Consider the following 25,640-nt stretch of genomic DNA (forward strand, 5'->3'; position numbering starts at 1 on the left):
AAAGAGAGAGAGAGGTAGATAAAACCTTCTCTCAATTTTTTTTCTCTACTTACATTTCACGTGTCTTCTCCAATTTCTGTGCTTGTTCGGCTGGAGGATGATGCGTTGTTACCGGATACGGCTGGTGATGTTCCATGGGCGGTGTTATAACCGCTGCCGAAAATGAGGTGCGTTTGACCAATGACGTTGCTGTGGTGCGTAAATTTGACATTTTCCTACTGTTGTTGTTGTTGCTGCTGTTGAACTTTCTAACTTATTTAAGATTTCAATTAAGATGAGTGGCTGATAAAAATTCACACGCGCACGCACATTCACACACAAAGCTGCTGCTGTTGGTTGCTTGGGGGAACTGATTGTTGTTCTTCGTTTCTATTTTTGTGCGATTTTTATGATGGAATTCCGAAATTTACAGCTGGGAAACAACATAAAATGAAATAAATTTTGTTGTTGTTATTAAATTCATAAAATAATAAAAAATTTAACAATTTTTGTTTTTTCTTTATGATGAATTGCACCCAAAAGCTATGTAGAGTTTGAAAGGAGAGTGTCATTGTATACTTTTTTTGTTTTTCATTACTTTTTATTTACTCTAATCCATATTTTATGATCTCAACACGTTTTATGGTTATTGAAGACATAGCAAGTTGATATTTTTTTATAGTCATAGCTATGTCTCCAACCTTAAATTTAAATTTATTTCCTAACTGTGTAGCATTGGGAGTTTTATAATTTTTATGAAGCCTCCAAATAAAATTTAACCAAAATTTCCTAAGAGGATTTCCTTAAAAAATGGAATTGCTCGTATATTGAGGAAGGCATTCATAAATAATTATAAAGTTTTGCATCCCATCCATTTAAAAAATTAAACAAATGAAGACGTCCATAAAATGGGTTAGACATTTTATAACCTTATTTGTGATGTGACCATTTAAAATATTGGGGATTTGTCATGGTAATTTTCTGCAAAGACGTAGTTTATGGTATTAAAAAAAAAGCAAAATACGATGCGGGAAATAAGCCTCATAGAAACATAGAAACATTAGTCGAAACATAGACCAATACTGAAAATCTTCTAAGTAGATGTGTGCCTTTAAAAGACGTTTAGTACCCATCCAGAACTCGGAATATCAAATATCAAAAACTCCGGTTGGAAAATACAAAAAGGTGCAACACGTCAGGATATCGGGGATATATCAGAACGTAGATCTCTATTTCTGCTAGAGGTTTTATGCCTTCGGTATAAAATAACGAAAAAGTGACGGTGATATTATATGGGAGATTAGTTTTGTTGATATCCAAGAACCCCGAATTCTAAATTTGTTGGAAAATACAAAAAGGTGCAACACGTCAGGATATTGGGGATATATCTATTTCTGCTAGAGGTTTTATGCCTTCGGTATAAAATAACGAAAAAGTGACGGTGATATTATATGGGAGATTTGTTTTGTTGATATCCAAGAACCCCGAATTCTAAATTAGAGCCTATTTTGTTTAAAAATACAACAAAATTGAAAATAACGATGTGAAACGGAGGCTATACCAAAATGAGGATCGAGATATCACATTTTCAGTACCCAAAATCCTAAGAGTGATAACAATGTGTGTGTTCGAAATTCCAAAGCTCCACTTTAAATACGGGTATTTCGATCGTAATTTTAATCAGACCCGAATAAAAATACACCCGTCAGAAAATCTTCTTAAGACAATCTCTTGTGATCATTTATGGATACAACATAGAGACTACTTTCAATTCGTTTTATAATGACTCCCAGATTCATCCCGCCTATATAGACTTGCCTCTTCTTCAGTCCACCTATATCAATCTATGAGCCTCAGACTAAGCTTCAGTTTTAATATTAAAAAAATCCTGAGCTTCAAATTTAGCTCTTCTATAATGAATCCCTAAGCTTAGGTCGTATATAAAGACTCTTTTGCACCTACGCTTTTAAATACTATGTACGAGGGCAGTTCGGAAAGTTCTTAGCCTCACACACAAAGCGCTGTACAAACAGGAAAAATGTTAAGACTCAGGGTGTCTTTATGGACAACAAGGGCATTTCGAAATGTTAAGTGTCTTGGAAACTTCCATCTCTGTTATGAACACATGTTAAATTTTGTTTCGATTTGGAAACTCCTTCATATAGAAACAGGTGTTCAAAGAAGACGCATCCGCAATTTTTTACAATGAAAGCACGCATTTCTAAATTTTCCATTGTAAAAAATTATGGATGCGTATTTTTTTAACACCTGCTTCTATATGAAGGAGTTGCCAAATCGAAAAAACTTCAACAGAGATGGAAGCTTCTAAAATACCTTTTTCTGTTTATACCGTGCTTTTTGTGTGCTAGGCTAAGAACTTTTCGAACTTCCCTCGTAGTCCATAAAGACACCCTGAGTCCGCCCACCTATAAAGGATTTCTTTAAGTTTGTCTAAAATCTCCAACAAGTGGAAATGAAGATTTTAGGTGAAATTCAATAACAAGTAGATCTTCTACTTATTTATAAAGACTCCTGTCAGCACTTCTATAAGATATTCATAGAGGTTTCATTACGTCTTCATCAATTTCTGAACCTCAATTCGACCAGAATGACATGTCTAAAAAGACCTTCTGATTCAGCTCTTCTATAAAATCTCCTTCCAATTTGACTCGAAAGGCTCGATCATCTGCAAAGATCCTATAATGATGACTTCTCAAATTTCAGCTCTTCTATAAAGTATCCTGACCTCAGGTCTAAAATGACTCTCTGATTCAAATCCTTTATAAAGACTCCTTCTCCAGTTTGTCTATAAAGGCTGTTTCATCTACAAAGACCACCTGCTTTTCTAAGGCTTTGTAATCCATAAGAGCCAATTTTGCTTCCAATTGTCGCCTATAGATCGACTCGAAAAAAAAACAAAAAAAGAAGGTTTTTGGTCTTCTTCATCTCAAAATTATTATCTGATCATCACTGAAAATTATAGGCGTTGTCATTGATCATAACTGTACTCCATGGAACATTTTAAAGTGATCAGAGCTATATTTCCGCCCTCCAGTGTGGTAATGGATTACTAAGTAATATCTAAATACGTTTCAGGTATTCTATAAAGTATCCAGACCTCAGGTCTAAAACGACTATCAGATTCAACTCATTTATAAAGACTGCTTCCAGTTTGTCTATAAAGGCAGCTTCATACACAAAGACAGGGTGTCTTTTCTATAGCTTTGTAATCCATAAGAACCACCTTTGGTTTTTAGTCACTTCCACTAGTCTATAAATACTCCCTGAGCTTGAGCTCACCTAAAATTCATTTTTTCTAAAAAAATAATTTTAAACATTTTTTTAAAATCACATGGGATTATGGCCAACAACACAATAAAATATTCAACACGGATGTGAAAATTTTGTTTTCTAAATAAGTGAAGGGATATTTGTTGAATATTTTTACTTTATGTTTATTAGGGTTTCTACAAGGCAAAACAAGGTTTGTTGCAAACAAAATTTTATTTCAAATCCGTTCCACTAAAAAAAGCAAAAACAAAACAAAAAAAAACCGCAATAAACTAACCATGAAAAATTACAAGAGTCCTTGAAACTAATTATATATGTTATATAAGTTATGAAGTGACAACAACAACAACTACAAAAACAGATATCATTATTTAACTGCGCAAAAAATATGACAGCAGTTTTGTGTTTTTCTTTTTGTTTTATTCATTGGTTATTCATTGTAGAAAAAATACGGAATTTTGTTTGTAGCTAAACCTAGTTGTAATTAAATTTGAATTTAACCACTATTTTTGTTGTTACAAAATAAAATAGACAATAGGAACGGAAATGTTAGCATGTTGTAATAAAGAAAAATAAAAAAAAAACAGTTAACCCGAAAAATATGTTTGTGTGTCATTAAAACAGGCTTCTGTCGGGGAAATGGGAACTCCTCTATTAATTTCTGTGAAATTGAGAATATTTCCTGAAATATTTCGAGATTTTTTTTTTAAATATTGTGACATTTTTCCGATATTTTATTTGTTTGTGAAATTACCAAATGATCAATTTTTGGAAAATGTTAAGAACATCAATAACAATTTTTTTTCAAATTTGTTATTTTTTTATAATTCCATTATCATTTAACTCTTGATTGAAATCAAAACCAAGCGGAAATATTATAGTTTAAATTAAATATCAATTATTTTTTATTAGTAAAAAACCAAAATCAAATTAACACAACAATTAACCATCCGTAAACTTGAAAATTAATTCTTTCTAATTAAATTTAAAAAATAAATCATAATCTTTTGAAAACTATTTTTCCAGTACCTTCAAATTTGGCGAGTAGTTTTTTCGTTTATGTATTTCACTCTCGTTGTGCAGCCAGTTAATGAGCAAATTCTTGAAAAATAACAACAAAAACATCATCATCATAGCCCAGCTCTTTAGGTGTGACATTAAAAACACCAAAAACAGCAAAAAAAAAACTACGGACATAAATTTCATAACCATAAAGTGTTAATTAGCCACAAGCAAGCGAAATAATTAACCATAAATTTTAGTGGAAAATACATACAGGCGTTACACACACACACACAAATGTCACACCAGAAAAAAATTGTATTTGACAAAAAAAAAACTATTATATTTAATTAAAGAATGGTAAAAAACCATTTTTTGTTTTACAAAGGTCAAGTGTGACCAGCAATTAAAGAGGAAGTTATGGCCAATGTTTTATACCCTTCACCACACTGTGGTACAGGGCATATGTTTGTATGTTGTTTGAAATATGATGTCGGACCCGACAATCCTATGGAATGTTTTTAGAATTTTCTTAAATAATATATTTTTTTTCGAAAAAATGGCCTGTGAATTCTTTTCTATGCTTTCTACCGACCACTGAAGGCATTTCTTTTATCTAAAATCGTCAGAAATCTGTACCCATTGTTAAAGAAATCAATGGATTCTGTAGAAAAAATTAATCACAGGACCCAAATATTCTCCTATTTTTTGATCGGTTTTAATTTTTTTAAATTTCTTATAAAATATTTTGCCCTATTTTTCTTTCTGAATGCTTCCACAGTTTATTTTAAAATATTTATTTAAAAGTTTCTTTTTTTTTTCAAAATGACATAACCTTTTCGTTCAAATTTACTTTGCCATTTGTGATAAATTTACTAACTTTTATTTAAATATGCACTGACATTTACCGAAAAAAAGTTTTGCGAAAAATATTTGTGTTTATTCCGGGCAAACAAAAATTGCGTTGATATTTTGGTTGGAAAACTTACTTTTCCTTGATGTTGTTGACTTTTTGGAAAAAATCACACGTGTTGAATTTTATTTTGACACTCTTTACTTTCCCTAAGACTATCAACACGAAGAAGACATTTGTTGAAAATTAATTACACAGTTGATGATGCGTTTTTCTGGTTTTGAAAACGAAAAAATAATAATAAAACAATAAATTGACTTTAATTATTTCTTTATGCTATGATGGATTTGGATTTTCCTCAATTTTTACGTGTTTTTTTTTCTTTTGAATTTTTTAATAACAAGTGGAGGCACTTCAAACTACAAATTTTGCATTCATATAGAAAATCACAGTTTGCAAAGAAAGTTATGGCAGTTACACTATTTTTTCAATTTTTCCTTTTTTCTTCTTCTTCATTGAATTAAAAACAATTTTTTTACACTTTTCCCTGGTTGCCACAGATAGGATTGGTTTGTTGGTTGACTGACTGGCTGGATGGCAAACACTTATTTCCACCAGAAGGCGGCGGTTTGATGTCTGCCTAGCTTAGCTGGTTGGCTAGCTGACTGTCTGTACAAATCATAAAATATTCATACAAAATGTACTTTTTGATTTATTTTGTCTGTCTGAAGTGCTTTGAAGTTATATATTTGCTCAAAAGTTTCCACATGGATTTATCATCATCCTCATCATCTGTTTTGTTTGCATTTTGATTTTCACTCTTCTTCTTCTTCTTTTTTTGTTTCAAATATGAAATTAAATTTACCAACTTTTCTTTTCAATGAATGGTCTTCTTTGTTTTTTTTTTCATGTTTGGCAGACTGAATGCTCCAGTTGCAATTGAAATTTGTTTTAAAATTCTATTTTATTTTTTTAATTTAAAACTCACATTTAACTATAAAACATAATTAAAACACAAATATGTTCTCTTTTTTGTTTTGACTTTCAATTCATATCCTTTGCGCGCCCGTTTTCTTCAACAGTTATTTCGAAAAATTAGAAGAAATTATTAAACACACAACCACCGTCGTCGTATCATTTGTTGTTCGCCGTTAACGAATATGTCTTAAACTAAACTCGTGTCTTACCGGTCGTCTTAACTTATACTTGATAGTTAAAGAAAAAGAGTCGCTTAGTTTGTGTGTGTATGTATGTGGTTATATGTGTGAATTAACAAAATTTGTTAATTTTTCTTTCTTTCTTTTGTATTGGTATTGTTGGGAATAAACAAAAATACATAACTCTTAAGCTTTAACTCTAAGTCTAACTTTGTTAGCAGTCAAGCCTACCCCAACATAACACACAAATATTTACACACAACGGTAGATGTACTAAAATGGCGGGCTCTCGCTCTCTAAATAGTATGGAGTACAGTGCCTTTCTTTTGACATGTATTTAGCCAAGACATCATCACACAACTGCCAGACATTGCTCTTGTGATCATTTCACGCCATTTTGCCTCTCATTCTCTTATTGTTTTGTGTTGTCATACTTTGCAGAGATGGAGATGTAAGTAAAGTATATCAATATCGATAGAAAGAATTGAAACATGTTATTTATTAATCATGTTATCATATCATGCAGATTATGCTCACTCTTGCGCTCTCTCTCTCTCACTACAATTACAATTGACATGTTTACAGAGTTGGGAACGTAGTAGCCTTCCCAAATCGAGAGGAAACAGTAGATAGAAGTAAATTGTTATATTTTTACTACGACAAATCGATAAATGCAATTATTGTCGGTCTTTGGCAAAGAATTAAATTATAGATTTAATACAAGAACATTTAATTAAAAATAAGTTATATATTAAAGAAGAAAATATAATCGACTCTCAAAAATTAAAAAAAAAAAACAAGCATTAGAAAAAATGTCAAATTACTGAGTTTTTTTCACATTGATGAAAGTTTACAATTAACAATCGAGAGATACAAATTAATTATTTTTTATTAATAAAAACACCTCGGGCGATGAATGCATTTCCTTAAAAAATCGGTCGAGGGAAATTTGGGAACTTTTTCCATAGAAATAAAATCTGCACTTTGGGACCTATAGCAACAAGTCCGACCGATACTACCACTGAAGGCGTTTTTTTATCTCAAAATGTCAAAATTCGTACCCATTAGTTAAAGAAATCAATGCATTCTGTAGAAAAAAAATCTATCACCAGGAGACGCCTGAGATACGTGTTCTACAAAAAAATTGGTCACATTTAATTAAAAATAAGTTATATCTTAAAATTTCATAGAAGAAAATATAGTCGACTCTCAACAATTTAAAAACGAAGCACTAAAAAAATGTCATTACTAATTTTTGCACATTGATTGATGAAAGTTTACAATTAATAATCGATATAAATTATCTTAATAAAATGGTTTGAAATACAAAAAAAATGTTCGTCCAAACCAACTAACTTTATATGGCGCTACTGGAATTAAATCCTAACCTCAAAAAATGTGTGGAAAAATTCAACAGACAAAAATTCACGGAATAACAATGACTAAAAATATAATTACCATTAACAACTTATTGGATAGAAAATAATCAATATTAATTTTTTTATTTTATAATTAATAATTTATTATTTTAAAATTTATTTTATTTATTGTACCCATTGAAAATTAAATTTTCTTATAATTCAATCTCGATCCTTCTAATATTTTCTTACCAATTCCAACTTTCCATCCCTGCCATAATTGCAATCAAACACAACAGTCGAATAGCATGAGTGAGAGAGAGAGCACGCAATGTAATGAATTGGTTATCGTGACTTACCAGTTATGACAATTACATTATGGCAACTCTGTTTGAGGAAACTATTGTCATCCAGCCAACCAACCAGTCAGTCATCCAGCCACCCATTATGTATTATTATCTAGAGCTGAAAATTGTTATAATTTCATATTCATGTTTAGCAATTTTCTTCATTTTGTTGTTTTTTTTTTCATTTTTATATATTTACTGTTAGGAAATAGTAAATGCAATGGAAAATTATGTACATATACACTAAACGGTGCTTATAAACAATAGGGAAGCAGAGCATCTTATATAAAACAAATTATAGTAGGTTTGTAGGGTAATGACGGGAGTGGAGCCCTTAAGTGGGGATTGGAGAAGTAAATATTTGTTTTTTATGCTATGCAATAATATAAAATAGTTCCCAATTTAAAATGAAAATTGGGTCAATTGGTATATTAAGATTTCCCTGCGAGGCAAATATAAGCCAAATTTAATTTTTATAATGGGTTTGAATAAAAGTAAAATCGACTTAAGGTATCAACAGTCTTCTAATTATAATACTTATAATTATATTGATTTTAATGTTGTTTTAAATATATAAATAAAAAAAATGTAATATATACTCGTATATATGGTGGACAACAGTTGATAATTTCCTGATATATATTTTCCACATTTTCTCTTAATTTACTTCGTCTGTAAAAGTTATAAATCTTTAGCATCTTTTATATTTATTTCTTATTATCTTGTATTACAAACAACAATGTCTTTCTCCCATCTAAATTACACATTTCCGGTTTGTATATTTTCGTTGGTGGCTTAAAAAAAAAACGCAAATACATATTCCAAAGTTTTCCATACAAACATTTTAAATGAATTTGTTTAGACTTTTGTATTCCTTAGCTGTGACAGTAATTGATGCTTGCTTAGCTGTCAGTTGTGTGTGCCATCTCAGCTTAAATCATTGTTCTCATTGTCATTACTCGTCTTCGGACAAAAGATGACAAATCTGTCACTCCTTTCAATTGAAATTTAAATGACTTGAGATAATGGGATTTATGTATGAGGGAGGCATTCCAATTAGACATGGGAGAGAGTGAGAGAGAATTACAGATGATACGTGTTGACAAGCGTAGAGTAGACACCTTAACGCAGATAACGACAGATTTATTAATAATAACTGAAATAGCTTATTAATAATTACTTATATTAGAATAAAAAATATTTTAGCATAAAGTTATGAGAGTATAGAATTAGATACAACAATAAAATAATGTTATAGGTATAGTCTGGATTTTACATGCAACCATTGTAAGAATTCCATTGACATTAGTCAGTTTTCCGGCAGTTATGTTGGCATATTTTTTAATTAATGTGGCACCCAATAACTTAAGATAAAATTAAAGTTTTGATTTTGATGTAAACATTTTAACAGCTAAATTTAAATCTCAAAACTGACTGTTTATTTTTTTAATTTTGAATTTTTCCATTTAAAAAAAAAATGTTGCAATACAAGAATTATTTTGAAATATTTATTTCAATTTAAATTTTTCCATTGTTTTAACAAAGAGGAATACTTTTGATTTTCATGTTGTTAACAAAGAAATCATGATTTACCAATATTTTATGGTGGCAGACGGTGGTCTAGAAAGCAACGGTTGTGTGTGTGGGGGGATGAGCGAACAAACCAACAATCAGCAATGCTTCAGTGAATTCTTCATAGTCCAGCAAAACAAAAACAATTGAAAAAATTGTTTTATGCCATGGTAATCCACTGTGGGTTGACCAATACCATTTCAAAATTTCTTATATTTCACAAATTGTTTTTTTTTTACAATTTTTTTGGTTTCAGCAATTTTTGTTTTTAATTATTAACATTTTTTGTGTGTGTGAAAAAATAGGCCCACTACAAAAATTTTGCCGGTTTTTTATATAATTTTACAATTTGTTAATATTTCATATTTATTAGCAATACAATATAAATTTTTGGTTGATATCATGTACATAATAAAAACAGCATAGTCATCTTTATGAAACAATTACAATTTACTGATAATTGCCGCGGGGTATTATAAATGTATGGCAATTGTTTTTTTCTTTTTTTGTATTTTTAATTATATTAAGTGGTTATATGTATACAACCTACATACATTGCGAAGTATGCCTACTTATATTGTTTTATGCGCAATTGTCTACATGGTAGTTGGTAAATGTTTATGGGACAAATATATGTTTAAAAGAATTAAAAAAATGATCTAGAATAATCATGAAATAGAAATTTAAAAATATACGTTTTTTTACTTATCCAGCAGTCATAAGAGGGCCTTAAATGTCATACTTCATTGTTTAAAGCTAGTTAATAAAATTAGCTTTTGATTTACTCCTTTGAAACTTTCTTCTCCACCATTCTTCCCTCCTTTATATGTAAGACCCTCAGCTTCAATCTCATCTAGTGGTGTATTAATCAAAGAGAGAGAGAGTATTTTAAACGATAATTTTTGGTATTTTATTTGTTGATTTAAACAAAAATATAATCTAATTTATTTTAAAATACTAAATAAATTTTGTTCTATTATAAATGATGAAATCAGTTTATAAAACCCCTCGTAAACGTATCTTCTTAATTCCAGTCTAGTTCTCTTTTCTTATTTATCTCTCATCTAAATTGTCGACAAGTGATGGCGCGCGCCCTGTAGCAATTACTGTCACCGTTAATAACTACAAAGTCAAAACAAATTTATTTAAATGCCTTACATTTCCAGAAGAATACGTCTGTGCAAGACTTACAAACGGAAGTATATAATTTAGAGGAATACATTAAATTTGTGTGTTTGTATACAAAATAATTAAAATTGTAATTGCAACAAAGGATAGAAAGAAGATGGATAGAAATTAATTTTAAATGTCATATTTATAAGGACATTGTTTCTTTGTATGCCAGACTCTGAGTTTAATTGTCTATAGACGTCATCTATATTAGTGATGCACCAATCAAAGGGAGAGAGAAGCTATTTCTCGCCCATATTTCTAACAATATATTTTTGGTGTTTTATTTACTTATTTTAAGAAAATATAAAATAAAAAAATACTAATTAATTTGTTTTTCCATTTAATACTTATCAAAGCCCTCGTAAACGTATTTTCTTAATTCCAGTCTAATTGACTTTTGTTATTTATCTCTCATCTAAATTGTTGACAAGTGATGGCGGGCGCAATGTAGCAATAACTGTCACAGTTAATAACTACAAAGTCAAAACATATTTATTTAAACGCCTTACATTTCTAAATGCATCCGTCTATGAGAGACTTACAACCGGAAATATGTAATTTAGAGGAAGACTTTAAATTGTTATGTTTGAAAACAAAATAATTAATATATAAAAACAAAGATGCAAAGAAATTGACCAAGAGAACATAAGACATAAAGCAAAAAAAGTTCTTATTACCATCCTTAAAAATAATTATTAAAAAACATCATTATAAAACTAATTTCTTGATAAAATTTTAAGTGAAAGAAGGACCAAAAATCGCTGTTTTTAATTATTTGCTACAAAGTGAATAATGAATTCTCGTTAATATTCTATATAACCTCTAATTATTGTAATTAGAAAAATATGTAGTCATAATAACTCTGCGATTTTATATTACAGGCATTGACTACAAAGAAAAAATGTCAATAAGATGTAGACTAATTTTCTACCGAGGAAAAACTGTCAAAGTTTTTATCAATCTTGGCTCTACCTCTCAGATTCTCTAACGTTCTATATGCTATTTGGCTATTTCTTATGTACAATATATGTAACATATTGCATTATATTTTTATTTCAAATGCCAGAACAATTCTAGATCATACTACCACGTCCACATTCAATACGATAAAGTCGTAATTAAATAAATAATGCATTAAAATCCATTAATTGTATTTTATTACTACTCGTAATAGTTGTGTGGTGATTATAGTGGGAGGCATCAGGCTGTTGTAGTAAATTACAATAATACATTTCTATTATTTTTTTCATTCAAATTTTGTTCACTACGTCTACCGTCATGTTTATAGATATATTTGTCTTTAAACATTACGCACATTTAGGTAAAGTTTTATCTTCCATCTGCGGTGTGGTTAAACGTATAAAAAGGTTTCATGATGAAGCCCGACTTTAATGACATCATTACACTCCTCAAAATAAGTGACATTTACATGTGTTTTAGATTTGAATCTCAAATTACTTCGAATGATAAATTAAATAAACGTGACATGGTGTTGAGATTTGTAGAGTTGTATTGGGCCTAAAGAAAAGGGTTATAATTTCGAAACCTCATAAACAGCCATATTGTATTTCTGTTAAATTCTTAAATTCATTTGATCTACTTCCATCATTTTTTATATAATTTTATAAAATTTAATCAATATCTGCCCTTCTTAATGTATTTCTTTACTGTATTCTTTGAAATATTTATTGAGCTATGAACCATATAAATTACCAAAATTAAATGTATGATTTTTCAATTACAATAGCTTAACTTCCTTGACTGGTGAAATAAAATTTCAATTTTCAAAATTAAATTTTGAATACTATTGTAGCTCCACTGCACCCTCTTTCTTGTATCTTCTCTTAAAGCCTTCTTCAATTTCATTTCGAAATAGTTGGTGAATCTTTTAAAACTCTTCATAAACAATTTAAAAATACCAACACAAGTTGTTTTTTTATTTTAAATGCGAGCAAAAGAAACACAAATTGAAATTACAAAAGCGGATTGGGGATGCAATCGACAAATTTGTTAATTACAACCCAAGGCAATAAATTTTTTATATTAGGTATACAAGTAAAAGAAAACAACAACTACAATAAAGGTACAACTTTGAAATAATTTCAGCTTTTATATGTGAGATGATAAAAAACGATTTGTAAGTGGATAAAATAAATAGTAACAACAACAACAACGAATACAAATTTGATAAACCACCTCTTTACACTTGAGTGCTAATCAGCCATATAAACACGTACATGCATGCAGCATACCGCCAAGCCAAACAAACAGAGATTCAGCACATCTCTAATCTATTTGTTGGGACAATTTGAAATGGATATGTGATTATTATTACATCATTCCATTTCATTTTTTATGTATATTATTCAAATGCAATCACCATAATTTCTATTTAGGTCAAATTATTTAGCCTTAATATCTGTGTTTTTGTTTATTTGTCAAATTTATTAATAACAATTTTTTCTCTCCCTTTTTATTATCATTTTAGTTTCCTGGACGATTTGGATCGGTTAGGCGCCAAAGATTATCAACCAACCGAACAGGATATATTGCGTACTCGTGTCAAAACAACTGGTATTGTTGAAGTGCACTTTTCATTTAAAAATCTTAACTTCAAGTAAGTCACCAACACCCCCCTCCAAATACAAAATAATACATTTTTTAACAAAAAAAAATTTTTTTCTTTTTTAGGTTGTTTGATGTGGGCGGCCAACGTTCGGAACGAAAGAAATGGATCCATTGCTTTGAAGATGTAACTGCGATTATATTTTGTGTTGCCATGTCCGAATATGATCAAGTTTTGCATGAAGATGAAACTACAGTAAGTTTTCTCTTTTATATATTTTTTAAATATTTAAATTAATTTTTCTTTTCTATTTCCATTTTAGAACCGAATGCAAGAATCATTAAAACTATTTGACTCCATTTGCAACAATAAATGGTTTACGGATACTTCGATCATTTTATTCTTAAACAAAAAGGATTTATTCGAAGAGAAAATCCGAAAGAGTCCACTGACAATCTGTTTCCCTGAATATACAGGTAAGTTAATAATGGCATTTTACATATATCTAAAATGCGTCTTAAATTGAGAAAATAATAATGTTGCAGCACTGTAAGAAGGTTATATAATGAAATCGAATACGATAACACCTCCTCCACACTTTTATCCATTAGATTCCGATTTATCATTTAGATTCCGAGTTTGAGATTCCGAAAAGTAAATTTGCCAATAGGGCATATACCTTAAAGTGGACCGATATTGATAGGAGCAATGTCCAAGTAATGAGAATCCACAATATCTACCCAGCAATTTTTGGTAGTAGTAACTACTTACCAATCCGCCTACAAACCCAATAGGAAGAAAGTACTCAAAGGTATTCTTTAAGTACATATTTAATGATTTATTATAACCAGTTCTGGGGAAGTACTTACTGATATTTCCTAATTAAGTATACATATTTTGTACTTTTTCAGTACTACACCCTTAGATTTTTTCTTCTTCTCTGGCATGCATTTTTTGCTCCTAATAAGGCTTTTATTGTGTTTAAAACTACAAATCTTTTGCTATCATCAAACGCTGTAACTATATTTTTAAATAAACATTTTTGAATTTCTTTCGTTTCTTCTTGATTGTAAATTAAAAACAGGAATTATTGTAGAAATGTTACTACACGAATGGAAATGTTTATAACATTAATAGATTATATATATTTTTTAAGTATTGCGGTTGAAAATAATTGGTGTTATAAGCTATTATAAAGATACGTTTAGACTACTAATTAAATCCACTCGATCTCAAACGTCAATTACATAGCGTATACGTCACGTTAATCCTGTTCACAAATCCAGTGGATTATATTTGACGTATACGCAATGGAATTGACGGTTGAGATCGAGTGGTTTTTTAGTAGTCTAAACGTAGCCTAACGGTCATTATTTGTAATATATTACATACAAATCCAGCAGGAAATAATGATATGTGATTACCAAGTTTTTGATGGGTACCAATACCCAATTCGGTTGAAAAAGCATAAAAAATCTTCAAGGTATTGAACATTTGGGTGTAATCTTATAGCCCATATTCAACCTTGATATGACAAAAAGTGAACATTTCGCTGTGTTCGGGTCATAATTAATTAAGTTATTATTTCTATGATCGATGGACATCATAGGCTAGACTCAAATAAGACCTTTTGAATGAAATTAAATTCCTCCCCTAGTGTCAAGCATTCTATGTAAATTCTGGTCATTTGGAGTGTATGTAAAAATAAAGTTCGAACTGTGACCCTCTAGATTTAATTTATAACTACATAGGTATAATATTGGTTCTAATATTTTCACTTTTTTTCATTTCCAGGTGGTCAAGAATATGGTGAGGCAGCTGCATATATCCAGGCTCAATTTGAAGCGAAAAACAAATCAACCTCAAAAGAAATTTACTGCCACATGACGTGTGCTACAGACACAAACAATATACAATTTGTATTCGATGCTGTCACCGATGTTATCATCGCCAATAATCTCAGAGGTTGCGGTCTTTATTAAAAAGTTTGTTTCCACTTTTTTATAATTTTCTCCAAAAAAAAAAACAAAAAAACAAAAGCAAAGAACAAGAAAATTCAGTCATTACAACAACAAAATGAAACGACAAAAATATTTATTTAGAAACAAACAAAAAAAAACAGAAAGATGAAATTTAAGAAGAAGAAGCAAAATCAATGAAAACTAAAACAAAAAACCAGAAATCAACAACAACAAACAATAGTAAAGTTCTAAAATATCAGAAAAACCAAAATGGAATGGACAAACAAAAATTATGATTAAACAAAAACAAAACCCACCATCTTCAAAATCTCTGTGTAAAGAACAGGAATGAAAACAAAACAAGAAAAATATCACAACACACAAAATTAAATAAACAATGATAGTAAACAAAAAGAACAAAACAAATTTCATAAAAAATATATACTACTACTTTGTTGTAACAATTTGCAAAAGAAATCATTCAAAACAAAGCATCTCTCATCAAAAACAAGCTACTCTACAGAAAACAGAAGAAAAAGGATCCCCCTCCTCTCAAGAATAGTAATTCTCTCTTACAAACTGGTTTTTCAAAATATATAGAATTGAATTTATGTTTATCATGGACCGCAGCATGGCACAAGCATAATTTTTTGGGAATTCTAAATCGGGCAAAATGGTAGCATTTTCAAAATTGTACGGGTTTTTTCTTTACAGTTTTGTATGTGTTTTCCAATGGTTGCCTTTTACAATCCCTTTAAATTCGTTGGCATGTTGAGTTTTTTTTTTTATTTTCTTTGTTTAATTTAGCATTTAAATTTAAGTTAGTTGCAATTCTTATTTATTTATTTTTCTTTTCTATTTTGCTCTTAACTACAAACAAACAACAACATACATATACATATGTATGTATCTATCTATATACACTACTATATAATATAAATATATATAATTTTTGTGTTGTCCATGTGTATGTATAAATGGATAATATGTGTATGTGTGTTTTAATTTTGTTTCTTATTTTGTTTGTTTGTTTTTTTTTTAATTTTTTAATATAAGGATATATACAAAACATAACGACGTAAACAGAAACATTCTTAGTCAAACTTATGCCACAACAAAATGTTAATTTATTTAATTTTTTTTTTAAATTTTATTATATATACATAAAATTGCTCTATCAAGAATAATAATTACAAAATAAATGAAAGCACAAATCTATAAAAACAACAAACTTTAAGTTATTTAAAAAAGTAAACATACGCACACAAACACACGCAACACACAAAATCAACAACAACTACAGGCTGTATAAATTATTTGTTTTTTATTATTATTATTTAATTTTATATTTTTTACAATCTCAATAATAATTTAAGATTTATATTTGTAAATGACGCATACACATAAACTTTTATTAATTTACTTGCCATAAATGTATTTGTAATAAAAAACAACAAAACAAACAAAAGCAAATATCGTCTCTAATACACCAAGAAATCGTTTTTACCACAAAATATTTTAGAGGATAAATGGATGATAAAAAAAATCATTCTTTATTTGTTTGGCATTACAACGAAGGTCGATTTTTTTGCAATCAAATTCTAATGTTATTTTATTTTACATTGGAACTTTGAAGGCTCAAATTTAATTTTTAATTTTTATTAAAACAAAGTTTTAACCCTTCTCACACCCATTCATAAGTAAGTAATATGAAAATGAAAACAAAAATGTTGACAGCCAAGTTAGGGATATTTCAATCAGAATGTCCGATTTTGACTGCTTCAGGTCCAACAGACCTGTTTCAATGAGCATTATGGGAAGTTTGCCATGTTTTTGTATCCCTATAGCATTTCAACAAGGCAATTTGAATTAAAATATAAATATATATATATAAAACATGTCTTCTGGTTATGTCAAGGTTATATTTATAAAAATTGAGAGACGTATATGCCAATATATTATTGCCGTAAATAAATTTTAATGGGATCAATGTTATTACTATGTGGAAATTAATTTTAGCAACAATTCATAAAGTTTCAATATTCTGTAGCGCACTTCAAATGCAAATTAATTCATACAGAAATCAGCTGACTGACATTTAATAATGCATCAGCTGTTTGTATGTGGAGTTTCAATAATGTGTAGCACACTTCATATGTAAGTTAATGCATACAGAAATCAGCTGACTGACATTTAATAATGAATCAGCTGTTTTATGTAGAGTTTCAATATTCTGTAGCACACTTCATATGTAAAATAATTCCTACAGAAATCAGCTGATTGTATGTAATTATAACATGATCAGAATGTTAAAGCGTATCTAAGGGCTAAAACTTAATCATGTTTTCATCAGACATTATGAAAATATCTTAATAATGCTACATTTACATCAAACATGTTTTATGATAAAACATCATAAATCGATTGATATAAATATATCTCTATTTGTCATACATTGAGGCAATAATGCTAATTTAAAAAAGTTAATACATTGCAGGATGAGTTTTTAAATGAAAATTAAATTTCTATACCCCAGACGGAAATTTAATTTTCATTTGTAGCAATTATTTTCTTAAAAATTGCGCCCATTTCTTTAAATAGAACCAGATAAAAACAAAAACATTGTATGTATTTGCATTTCCTTGTTTTTTTTTATGGAAGTAAAAAAGTTATCTGCTTTACAACTTCCATATGAACAATTTATTTAATTTTTAATAATTCTAAAAAAAAACAATAAAAATCCAATTTTTTGTGTATGTATATGTATTACTTTGTAAATGTATTAATTAAATTTACCTATTCTCTATAAAGAAAGAATGGCATTTAACATTTTTTTCATATTTCGAAAAAAAATTCCGTTTCGAAAGAAACGAAGCACAAACACAACTTAAATTGTAATTTATATTTGAAAAACAACAACAACAAAACTTTTAAAAAAAGCTCTCTAAATGTTATAACTATTTTTTTGTTTTTAATTATAATATTTTTTTATTTATTTTGAATCATTTTTTATATGGTTTGCAAAATCAAACAAGAAGAACAAATTAAAACGAAAACAAAAAACCCACAGTAAAAATAAATATCTCTAATTTATATACACATAATATACAAATTAGCAGCTAATAAGTCAAATGTTATAAAACAAAAAAAATATTTATATATATATATTTAAATGTAATTAAGGATACTCGGCAAAAGAAAACATGAAGAAGAAGAATAACACTATTTCATAATTTTCTTGTCAAATACAGAAATGTGTTTGTTTTTCAAATCTAATATATAAATGTTTGCTGTTCCTTTTTTTTTTTTTTTTTTTGATTTATAAGTATGTATGTATGTACAACACATTTCCAATTTTACAACAACGAGTAATATTTCGTGAAAATAGTGTTTTGAATTTCTTGTTGTCAGAGTTCCTATATTAATTAATTAATTATTTTTATATTGATTTAATGGTTCCTCAAGAAGGCGAAGCATGTAAGCATTTTCTTTTTTTTGGGAACTTTCCACTTTCGAACAAAACAACAACAAGAAAGTAAAAGAAAAAGTATTTAAATATTTAATTTTTAGCAAACAACAACAAGAGAACAAAAACCAAAAATTTCATCAATGCATAATGAATTACATATTTAATTTAAATCTATAATAATAAATAAAATATATATAAAGAAACTAAATAAAAAAACAGACAAAATTTGGAAATTGTTTTCTTTATTTGAAAAGTATTTATATAATTTTCATTAATTTGTGTGTATTATTTTCGAATTTTTGTTCTTACAGCCTAATTTATTGAAAAATATCTAAAGACAATCGGTAAGTTTTACATAATTTTTATAAATTATTTATATAAATAACACTCTGAATAATTAAATGTTCAAAAACAGCTGATAGCCCTAGTGGCAAAACGGCGCTTCTTCTTTCCTTCGTATTTAAAAAAAAAAGAATAATTTGCAGAAAAATTTTGTGCAACATAAAAAAGAAATGGTTTCAACCTATAACCCCTTATATTTATTTGGGGTTATACACGAACAAATTGATTTAATATAAACAAATATTACAGTGTTGTTCGGAATTGAATAAAACTTACCGTTCTTTATTTTGTTTTAGAAATTTGTATAACATATTGGTATTTTTTGAAATATATTTAACAAAAAATGTGAGGTTATGTCTGAAAGATTTTTTGACATGGTATGTTTTGTTTTTAAATAATAATAATTTTTTGTCTTATCTAATTTTATATTTGGGGAGGGAATTACTAACAACTCTGACCATTAAAACAAAACACATAAATATTTATTTTTTTTAATTATACCTTCTATAACAACAACTATACAACCAGCATTTAACAACTTTTAAAGCTCATATTTATACTTTTTTAAAAAGCACAACTTCATCTTTGAAAATAATAAATAAATTTATAAGAAAAACAAAAGTAATACAACAACAATGAATGAGACATAAATATCTTAAACAAAAAAACCAAAACTAATAATAAACAAAATGAAATCTCAAATAAAAACAACATACCTATACATTTAAATAACAAAAAAAAAAAACAAAAACATGGACAAAATGGAAAACCAATATATAAATAATAATAAAAAACAAACTAATTTTTTCTCTTCACAATTTTTACAGAAAAAATATCATTAATAAAAAACAAAAAAAAAACATTATTTACCATTAAATAAATAAAAAATAGCAAACTTCAAAGTGACCATTTTTACAAATAATAACAACAAACAAATCTCTAAAACAAAACACAGATTATTTGTAATTATATTTATTAAAACAAAAAATAAATAAAATATAATAATTTAAATTAAAAAGAAAGAAATCACAAATAGATTAAACGTTTACATTAACAACATGAAAAAAGAAATTAAGTAAAAAAAGTCTTGAATACAAAAAATGATGTAATTATAACAACAAAAAGTTATTTACTAGAAATATTTCAAATAATTTTGAGAGAATATTAAACAAAATCTATAAAAAAAACAACAACAAATTAAATATATTTCATCATAATAATAATAACAAACAAGAACAAAACACAAAACAGGAGTAACTACATCCTCAAACTCTGCAGGAATATATCAACTACATACATATTTATAAAAATTGAGAGACATATATGCCAATATATTATTGCCGTGAATAAATGTTAATCGAATTAAAGTTATTACTATGTGGAAATTAATTTTAGCAACAATTCGATAATCGATTCAATATTCTGTAGCGCACTTCATATGTAAATCAATTCATACAGAAATCAGCTGACTGGCATTTAATAATGCATCAGCTGATTGCATGTTATTTTAACCAAGGGCTAAAACTTAGTTATGTTTACATCAGACATACTTTATTACAATTTCTTAAATATGCTGCATTTACATCAAACGTGTTTTACGATTAAACATCAAATCGATTGTGATAAATATATCTCTATTTGTCATACATCGAAACGAAATGCTAATTTAAAAATTTAATACATTGCAGTATGAAATGTTTAAAATTTGCTTTTTCCCCCTTTCACTTGGCATATAATTTTCTCAATTTCTATATTTATTTAAATGTTTATAACAATAAAAGTAAAATAAAGAAGACATATTATCCTTGTAAAAACTCATCATTCACATTTTTTCTAAGCTCAAAACTCACAAGAACAAAATAAGACCACTTTTTTTCACATATATACAAAATGTAAAAAAAAAACAAAACAATTTATAAACGGGAGCTATTCTAAATAAACTTACAAGACTTAATAAGGAAGTATATAATAACATACCAATTATATTCCCCCAAAAATAAGTTTTGTTGGAAATTGTCTATTTGTCTCTCCCTAGGTTTATTTAGGTAGTTCAATTTCAAACTCAATACACCGCCACACACACACAAAAAATACATAAACACCATCAAACATTTATTACTTTACACGCATTGCGTCTTATATAACAGAAGACAGGACACATTAATAATGGCTAGAATTTTTCCTGAATGACCTCTTTCCAAAAAAAAAAATCAACCAAATGAATAAGAAATGAAACCAAGCAGATAAAAACAATAAAACCAAAAATAAAAAAAATACAAACGAGTTATTAATACTAGTTAGTAAAAGATCATTAGGTGTTAAACGAAAAAAATGCTATTTAGTTACAGTAATTAAGTTTCTTTTTCAACTGGTATTATTAATAATCAACCAGTTACAAAAATGCTTTAGTTGTCCAAATACAATTTGTGTGGTTAAACGTTACAAAACCTTTTCATTATTTATATATTCTTATTTTAATATTAATTTTACAAAGTCAATCATTTTTTTATGTTTCTTCTTTATCAAAAAATTCATAAATTATATTATTATTCTTATAAAAGAAATTAATAAAAAAAATGATTCGTAAAGTAGAAAAAACTACTATAATATTAAACAAAAATCCAAAAAAAAAAATCTAAACACATTCGCAAATAAATAATGAAGAGTCCTTTAAAACCATATTTGTATGTAAAAGTGAAAAACAAAAATCAGCATAATAAAATCTCCCGGTGTTAGAGAGAGATAAATCTTGAATTAATATAAAATTATATATTATATAATAAATTAAAATTAATAAAGAGACGGTAAAAAACATACGCTTTTCATTTTTTCATTGGCAACTACTTTGGGTTTACAAAGGTAAGAAAAAAATATATATGAGCTTAATTTGTTTATAAATATTTATTGAAATAAATTGTATTTAAATTAAATGTTGTTTTATTACGTTACTTGGTACACTAATGAGAATCAATTCAATGAGTGTAAACAACACATGTTATTCTTTCAAGGTGAGTGTATTTTCAACAATCATGTAATAAGATGCGTAATAATTTAAAATCACTAACTTCTTGAAATATATTATTTAAAATAAAACTAAATTTATTGACTTCACAAAGCTAATCCATTCCGATTGTGTCAACAAAATACGTCATCATTTAAATGTCCATGCTACCACTCCAACGTGATTTCTGACATTCACGTCACTCTCACCCCATTCACAGCGTTTGGAACGTTTTTAAATTTGATCGGTTCAAAAATTCAGCTTTAGTATCCATCCCACCTCATTCGTAACTTTCGGTTCTCCTTTGACTTCTTCTTTATCTAGCATTTTGTTTTATCCCATCTCATTCGTAAAAGGTGGAACGTTTTTCAATGTTTCTGCTGTCGCTGAAAAAGGCGGGAGAAATGTACGCTTCACTCAAACTCAACCATTAGTTTTGCAGTGGGTTGCTGGTTTACGTTGAAAAAATTTTATATTTGCAAAAAATTGGACATTTTAGTTACAAACAAAACAAATTATGAAGTGCAAAATACCCGAAATATCATGGCATAATCGTGACCCAGTATTAAGTGTTGATATACAACCAAAATCTTCCGACAATATATACCGTTTGTGTTCCGGTGGTACAGATGCCCATGTCTTAATATGGTACATGAAATTAACTTCGGGCGATCATGGTGATATTGAATTGGATTTGGCTGCCGATTTAACTCGCCATCAACGAGCGGTTAATGTCGTCAAATGGTCACCAAGTGGTGAACTATTGGCATCCGGCGATGATGAGAGTGTTGTCTTCATATGGAAACAAAAATCGGATAGTGAACCAATTAATATTTTGGATCCTTCCAATGATCAAGACAAAGAAGTGTGGATCACTTTGAAGGTGTTGCGTGGTCACATGGAAGACATCTACGATTTGAGTTGGTCACCCAATTCACAGTTTTTGGTATCGGGATCTGTCGACAATTCGGCCATGGTATGGGATGTACAAAAAGGAAAATCATTGGCAATATTAAATGATCACAAAGGTTTTGTGCAAGGTGTGGCTTGGGATCCGAAAAATCAGTACATAGCAACACTGAGTACAGATAGGTATGTATGTGCATTCCTCCCAAAGTTTCTTTTACTTAATCACTTCATTTTATTCCCCAGATATTTGCGCATTTTTGATATTCAATCCAAGAAGGTACTATATCGTGTTAGAAAAGGCACGTTACCCGTTCCGGAAGGCAATGATTTACATGGCAAAACAATGCATCTCTTTCATGATGATACACTGCAAACATTTTTCCGCCGTCTAAGTTTTACCCCAGATGGCAAACTTCTACTTACACCTTCTGGTCTCACCGACTACGATGGATGTACTCATCCCTTGCACACCACATATGTATTTAGCCGTTTTAATTTCCGTCAACCAGCAATAGTTTTGCCCTGCCCCGAACAATACACTGTGGCTGTACGTTGTTCCCCACTGTTGTATCGCTTACGTCCCTATGATGAAGAAAAGAATCCACCCGTTGTGCCGCTACCATATCGTATGATATTTGCTGTGGCAACAAAAAGTTCAGTTTACTTTTATGATACCCAACAAAAGCAACCATTTGCATTGATATCGAACATCCATTATACTCGTTTAACAGATATAACGTGGTCGAATGATGGTCGCGTTGTAGTTGTATCCAGTACAGATGGTTTCTGTTCACTTATTACATTCGACGAGGGTGAATTGGGTGAAGTGTATGAAGATACTGATGCAGTGCTGGAAGCTGCTTTGGCCCAAGTCATCGGCAAGACTACAAAATCAAAGAAATCCAAGGATAGCGATGGCAGGAATCGGAAATCCTCAGTCGATGACAGTAATGAAGCAAAAGTTACAGCTACTACATCATCCAAGGAACCATCGCTGGAGAAAATTGAAGAAGGGAAACCAGAAACTAATGGTAAGAAGGATAAAGATGAAGAAAAAGTTGATAAATCAAATAGTACAGAAAGTGCTGCAAAGAACGTTGATAATGATGAAACACCAAAAGCCACACCAATCGCCATTAAACGTAAACCAGGACCCAATGATATCTCTAAAGCTACACCCACAGAGAAGAATAATGATAAATCTCAGGCAACACCAATCGCAATCAAACGTAAACCGGGGCCCACTGAGGCGTCCGTTGATACTACAACAGAGAAGAAAACTGACAAAACTCAGGCTACACCCATTGCTATTAAACGCAAGCCCAGCTCATCAGCTGAAACACCACAAACCAAGACTGAAAATCAAGCCACTCCGATTGCAGTAAAACGTAAACCAAGTTCAAGTGAAACTCCTCAAAATAAGACCGATAAAGAAGCCACGCCTATTGCCATCAAACGCAAACCAAGCACAAATGAAACTCCTTCAGATAAGTCGAATAAAGAAGCCACGCCTATTGCCATCAAACGTAAACCAAGCACTTCTGAAACTCCTCAAAATAAGTCCGATAAAGAAGCAACCCCAATTGCCATTAAACGTAAACCAGGTGCAGTTGAAACACAAACAGACAAGGAGAAGAAATCAGAAAGCAAGGACAAACAAAAACCCACGCCAATTGCGATTAAACACAAACCGGGACCAGTGGATGAAAATGCTAAAGAAAAACCAGCAACACCCATTGCTATTAAACGTAAACCCGGACCTGTTGGAACACCCAAGGAAGACAAAAATAAAGCAACAGACGATGCAGAAGAGAAAACTCCACCAAAAGCATCTAAGCCGGTAATAATTTTGGATAAAGAAATACTTAGCTCGGAAGAAAAATTCGAATCTCCTGAAAAGAAAAGTCGTCCCGTAACACCCATATCGGTTAGAAGGCATCCACGTACACCCAGTACCGGTACACAAGTTTCACAAAGTCCAACAACATTTGCAAAGGCCATAAATGCAGCCGCCGCAGCATCATCCTCTTCGGCAGATGATAAACCTGCCAAAACACCAATACGAGAAAAGAAGGCTAACCCCATATCAGTCAGAAGGACACCACGTAATTCCATTAGTGTTCCACCGCCGGTGAATACACCCACTTTAGTTGAAGAGGCAATGGATGCATGGCCTCTCACCAAAGAAGAGTCAAATCCACCTCCCAGCAAGAACAGCACCGATACAAAAACTAAAAAAATCTCAACGAAAGAAGAAGGTATTAAACCATTACCTCCAGGCGATGAAACATGCGATCGTACCGAGGATATATGTTTAGTTTATGAAGAAACTGTGGAAGAAGCCCCAGAACAAATGGCTGTTACAAAGGCGGCGGCGGCAGATGAGAGCACCGGAACGGAAAATGCCATAAAATCCGAAAGTAAAAATGAAAATTCCTCGAAGGCACCACCACCGGTTACGCCAAGTAATAAAACCCCTCGCCGTGTAGCTCTAAAAACAATATCGACACCGAAATCAAAAAAGAAATTGTTGGATTGAAAGAAAAAACAACAACAAAAACAAGAATATCATGTATAAAGAAAGCAATGTTATTTGTTGTTAATGATTGTATTTTTTGTGTATTATTCCCAAGAGAGAAAAAAATTATGTTTGTGGATTT

The 25,640-nt window shown here is 29.6% G+C and overlaps 2 protein-coding genes across 3 annotated transcripts in view; both read left to right on the forward strand.

The window, feature by feature from the left end:
* LOC133335493 (G protein alpha o subunit) overlaps window positions 1–15,280 on the forward strand; it is an 86,008-nt gene extending 70,728 nt beyond the window's left edge. For both annotated transcript variants that reach the window (XM_061543767.1, XM_061543766.1), the window contains exons 4-7: window positions 13,221–13,349; window positions 13,424–13,553; window positions 13,621–13,774; window positions 15,093–15,280. In XM_061543767.1, the coding sequence (XP_061399751.1) occupies window positions 13,221–13,349; window positions 13,424–13,553; window positions 13,621–13,774; window positions 15,093–15,280 (601 nt within the window). The remainder of the gene's footprint in view (window positions 1–13,220; window positions 13,350–13,423; window positions 13,554–13,620; window positions 13,775–15,092) is intronic.
* A 7,308-nt stretch (window positions 15,281–22,588) lies between these two features.
* Window positions 22,589–25,519, forward strand: LOC133335505 (chromatin assembly factor 1 subunit B). The gene is made up of 2 exons (XM_061543781.1): window positions 22,589–23,163; window positions 23,224–25,519. The coding sequence occupies exons 1-2, from the start codon at window positions 22,589–22,591 to the stop codon at window positions 25,517–25,519; spliced, it is 2,871 nt and encodes a 956-aa protein (XP_061399765.1).
* Window positions 25,520–25,640: the final 121 nt, after the last annotated feature.

Source organism: Musca vetustissima, unplaced genomic scaffold (assembly GCF_032173495.1).
Source record: "Musca vetustissima isolate MV318-11 ecotype Yass unplaced genomic scaffold, APGP_CSIRO_Mvet_v1 utg9639, whole genome shotgun sequence".
NCBI classification, from domain to species: domain Eukaryota; kingdom Metazoa; phylum Arthropoda; class Insecta; order Diptera; family Muscidae; genus Musca; species Musca vetustissima.

Bases quoted from the DNA above. Each gene is read 5' to 3' on its own strand.
- LOC133335505 (XM_061543781.1), top strand. From the start codon at position 22,589: ATGAAGTGCAAAATACCCGAAATATCATGGCATAATCGTGACCCAGTA. The intron at 23,164-23,223 runs GTATGTATGTGC...TTTATTCCCCAG, and splicing joins GCAACACTGAGTACAGATAG to ATATTTGCGCATTTTTGATA.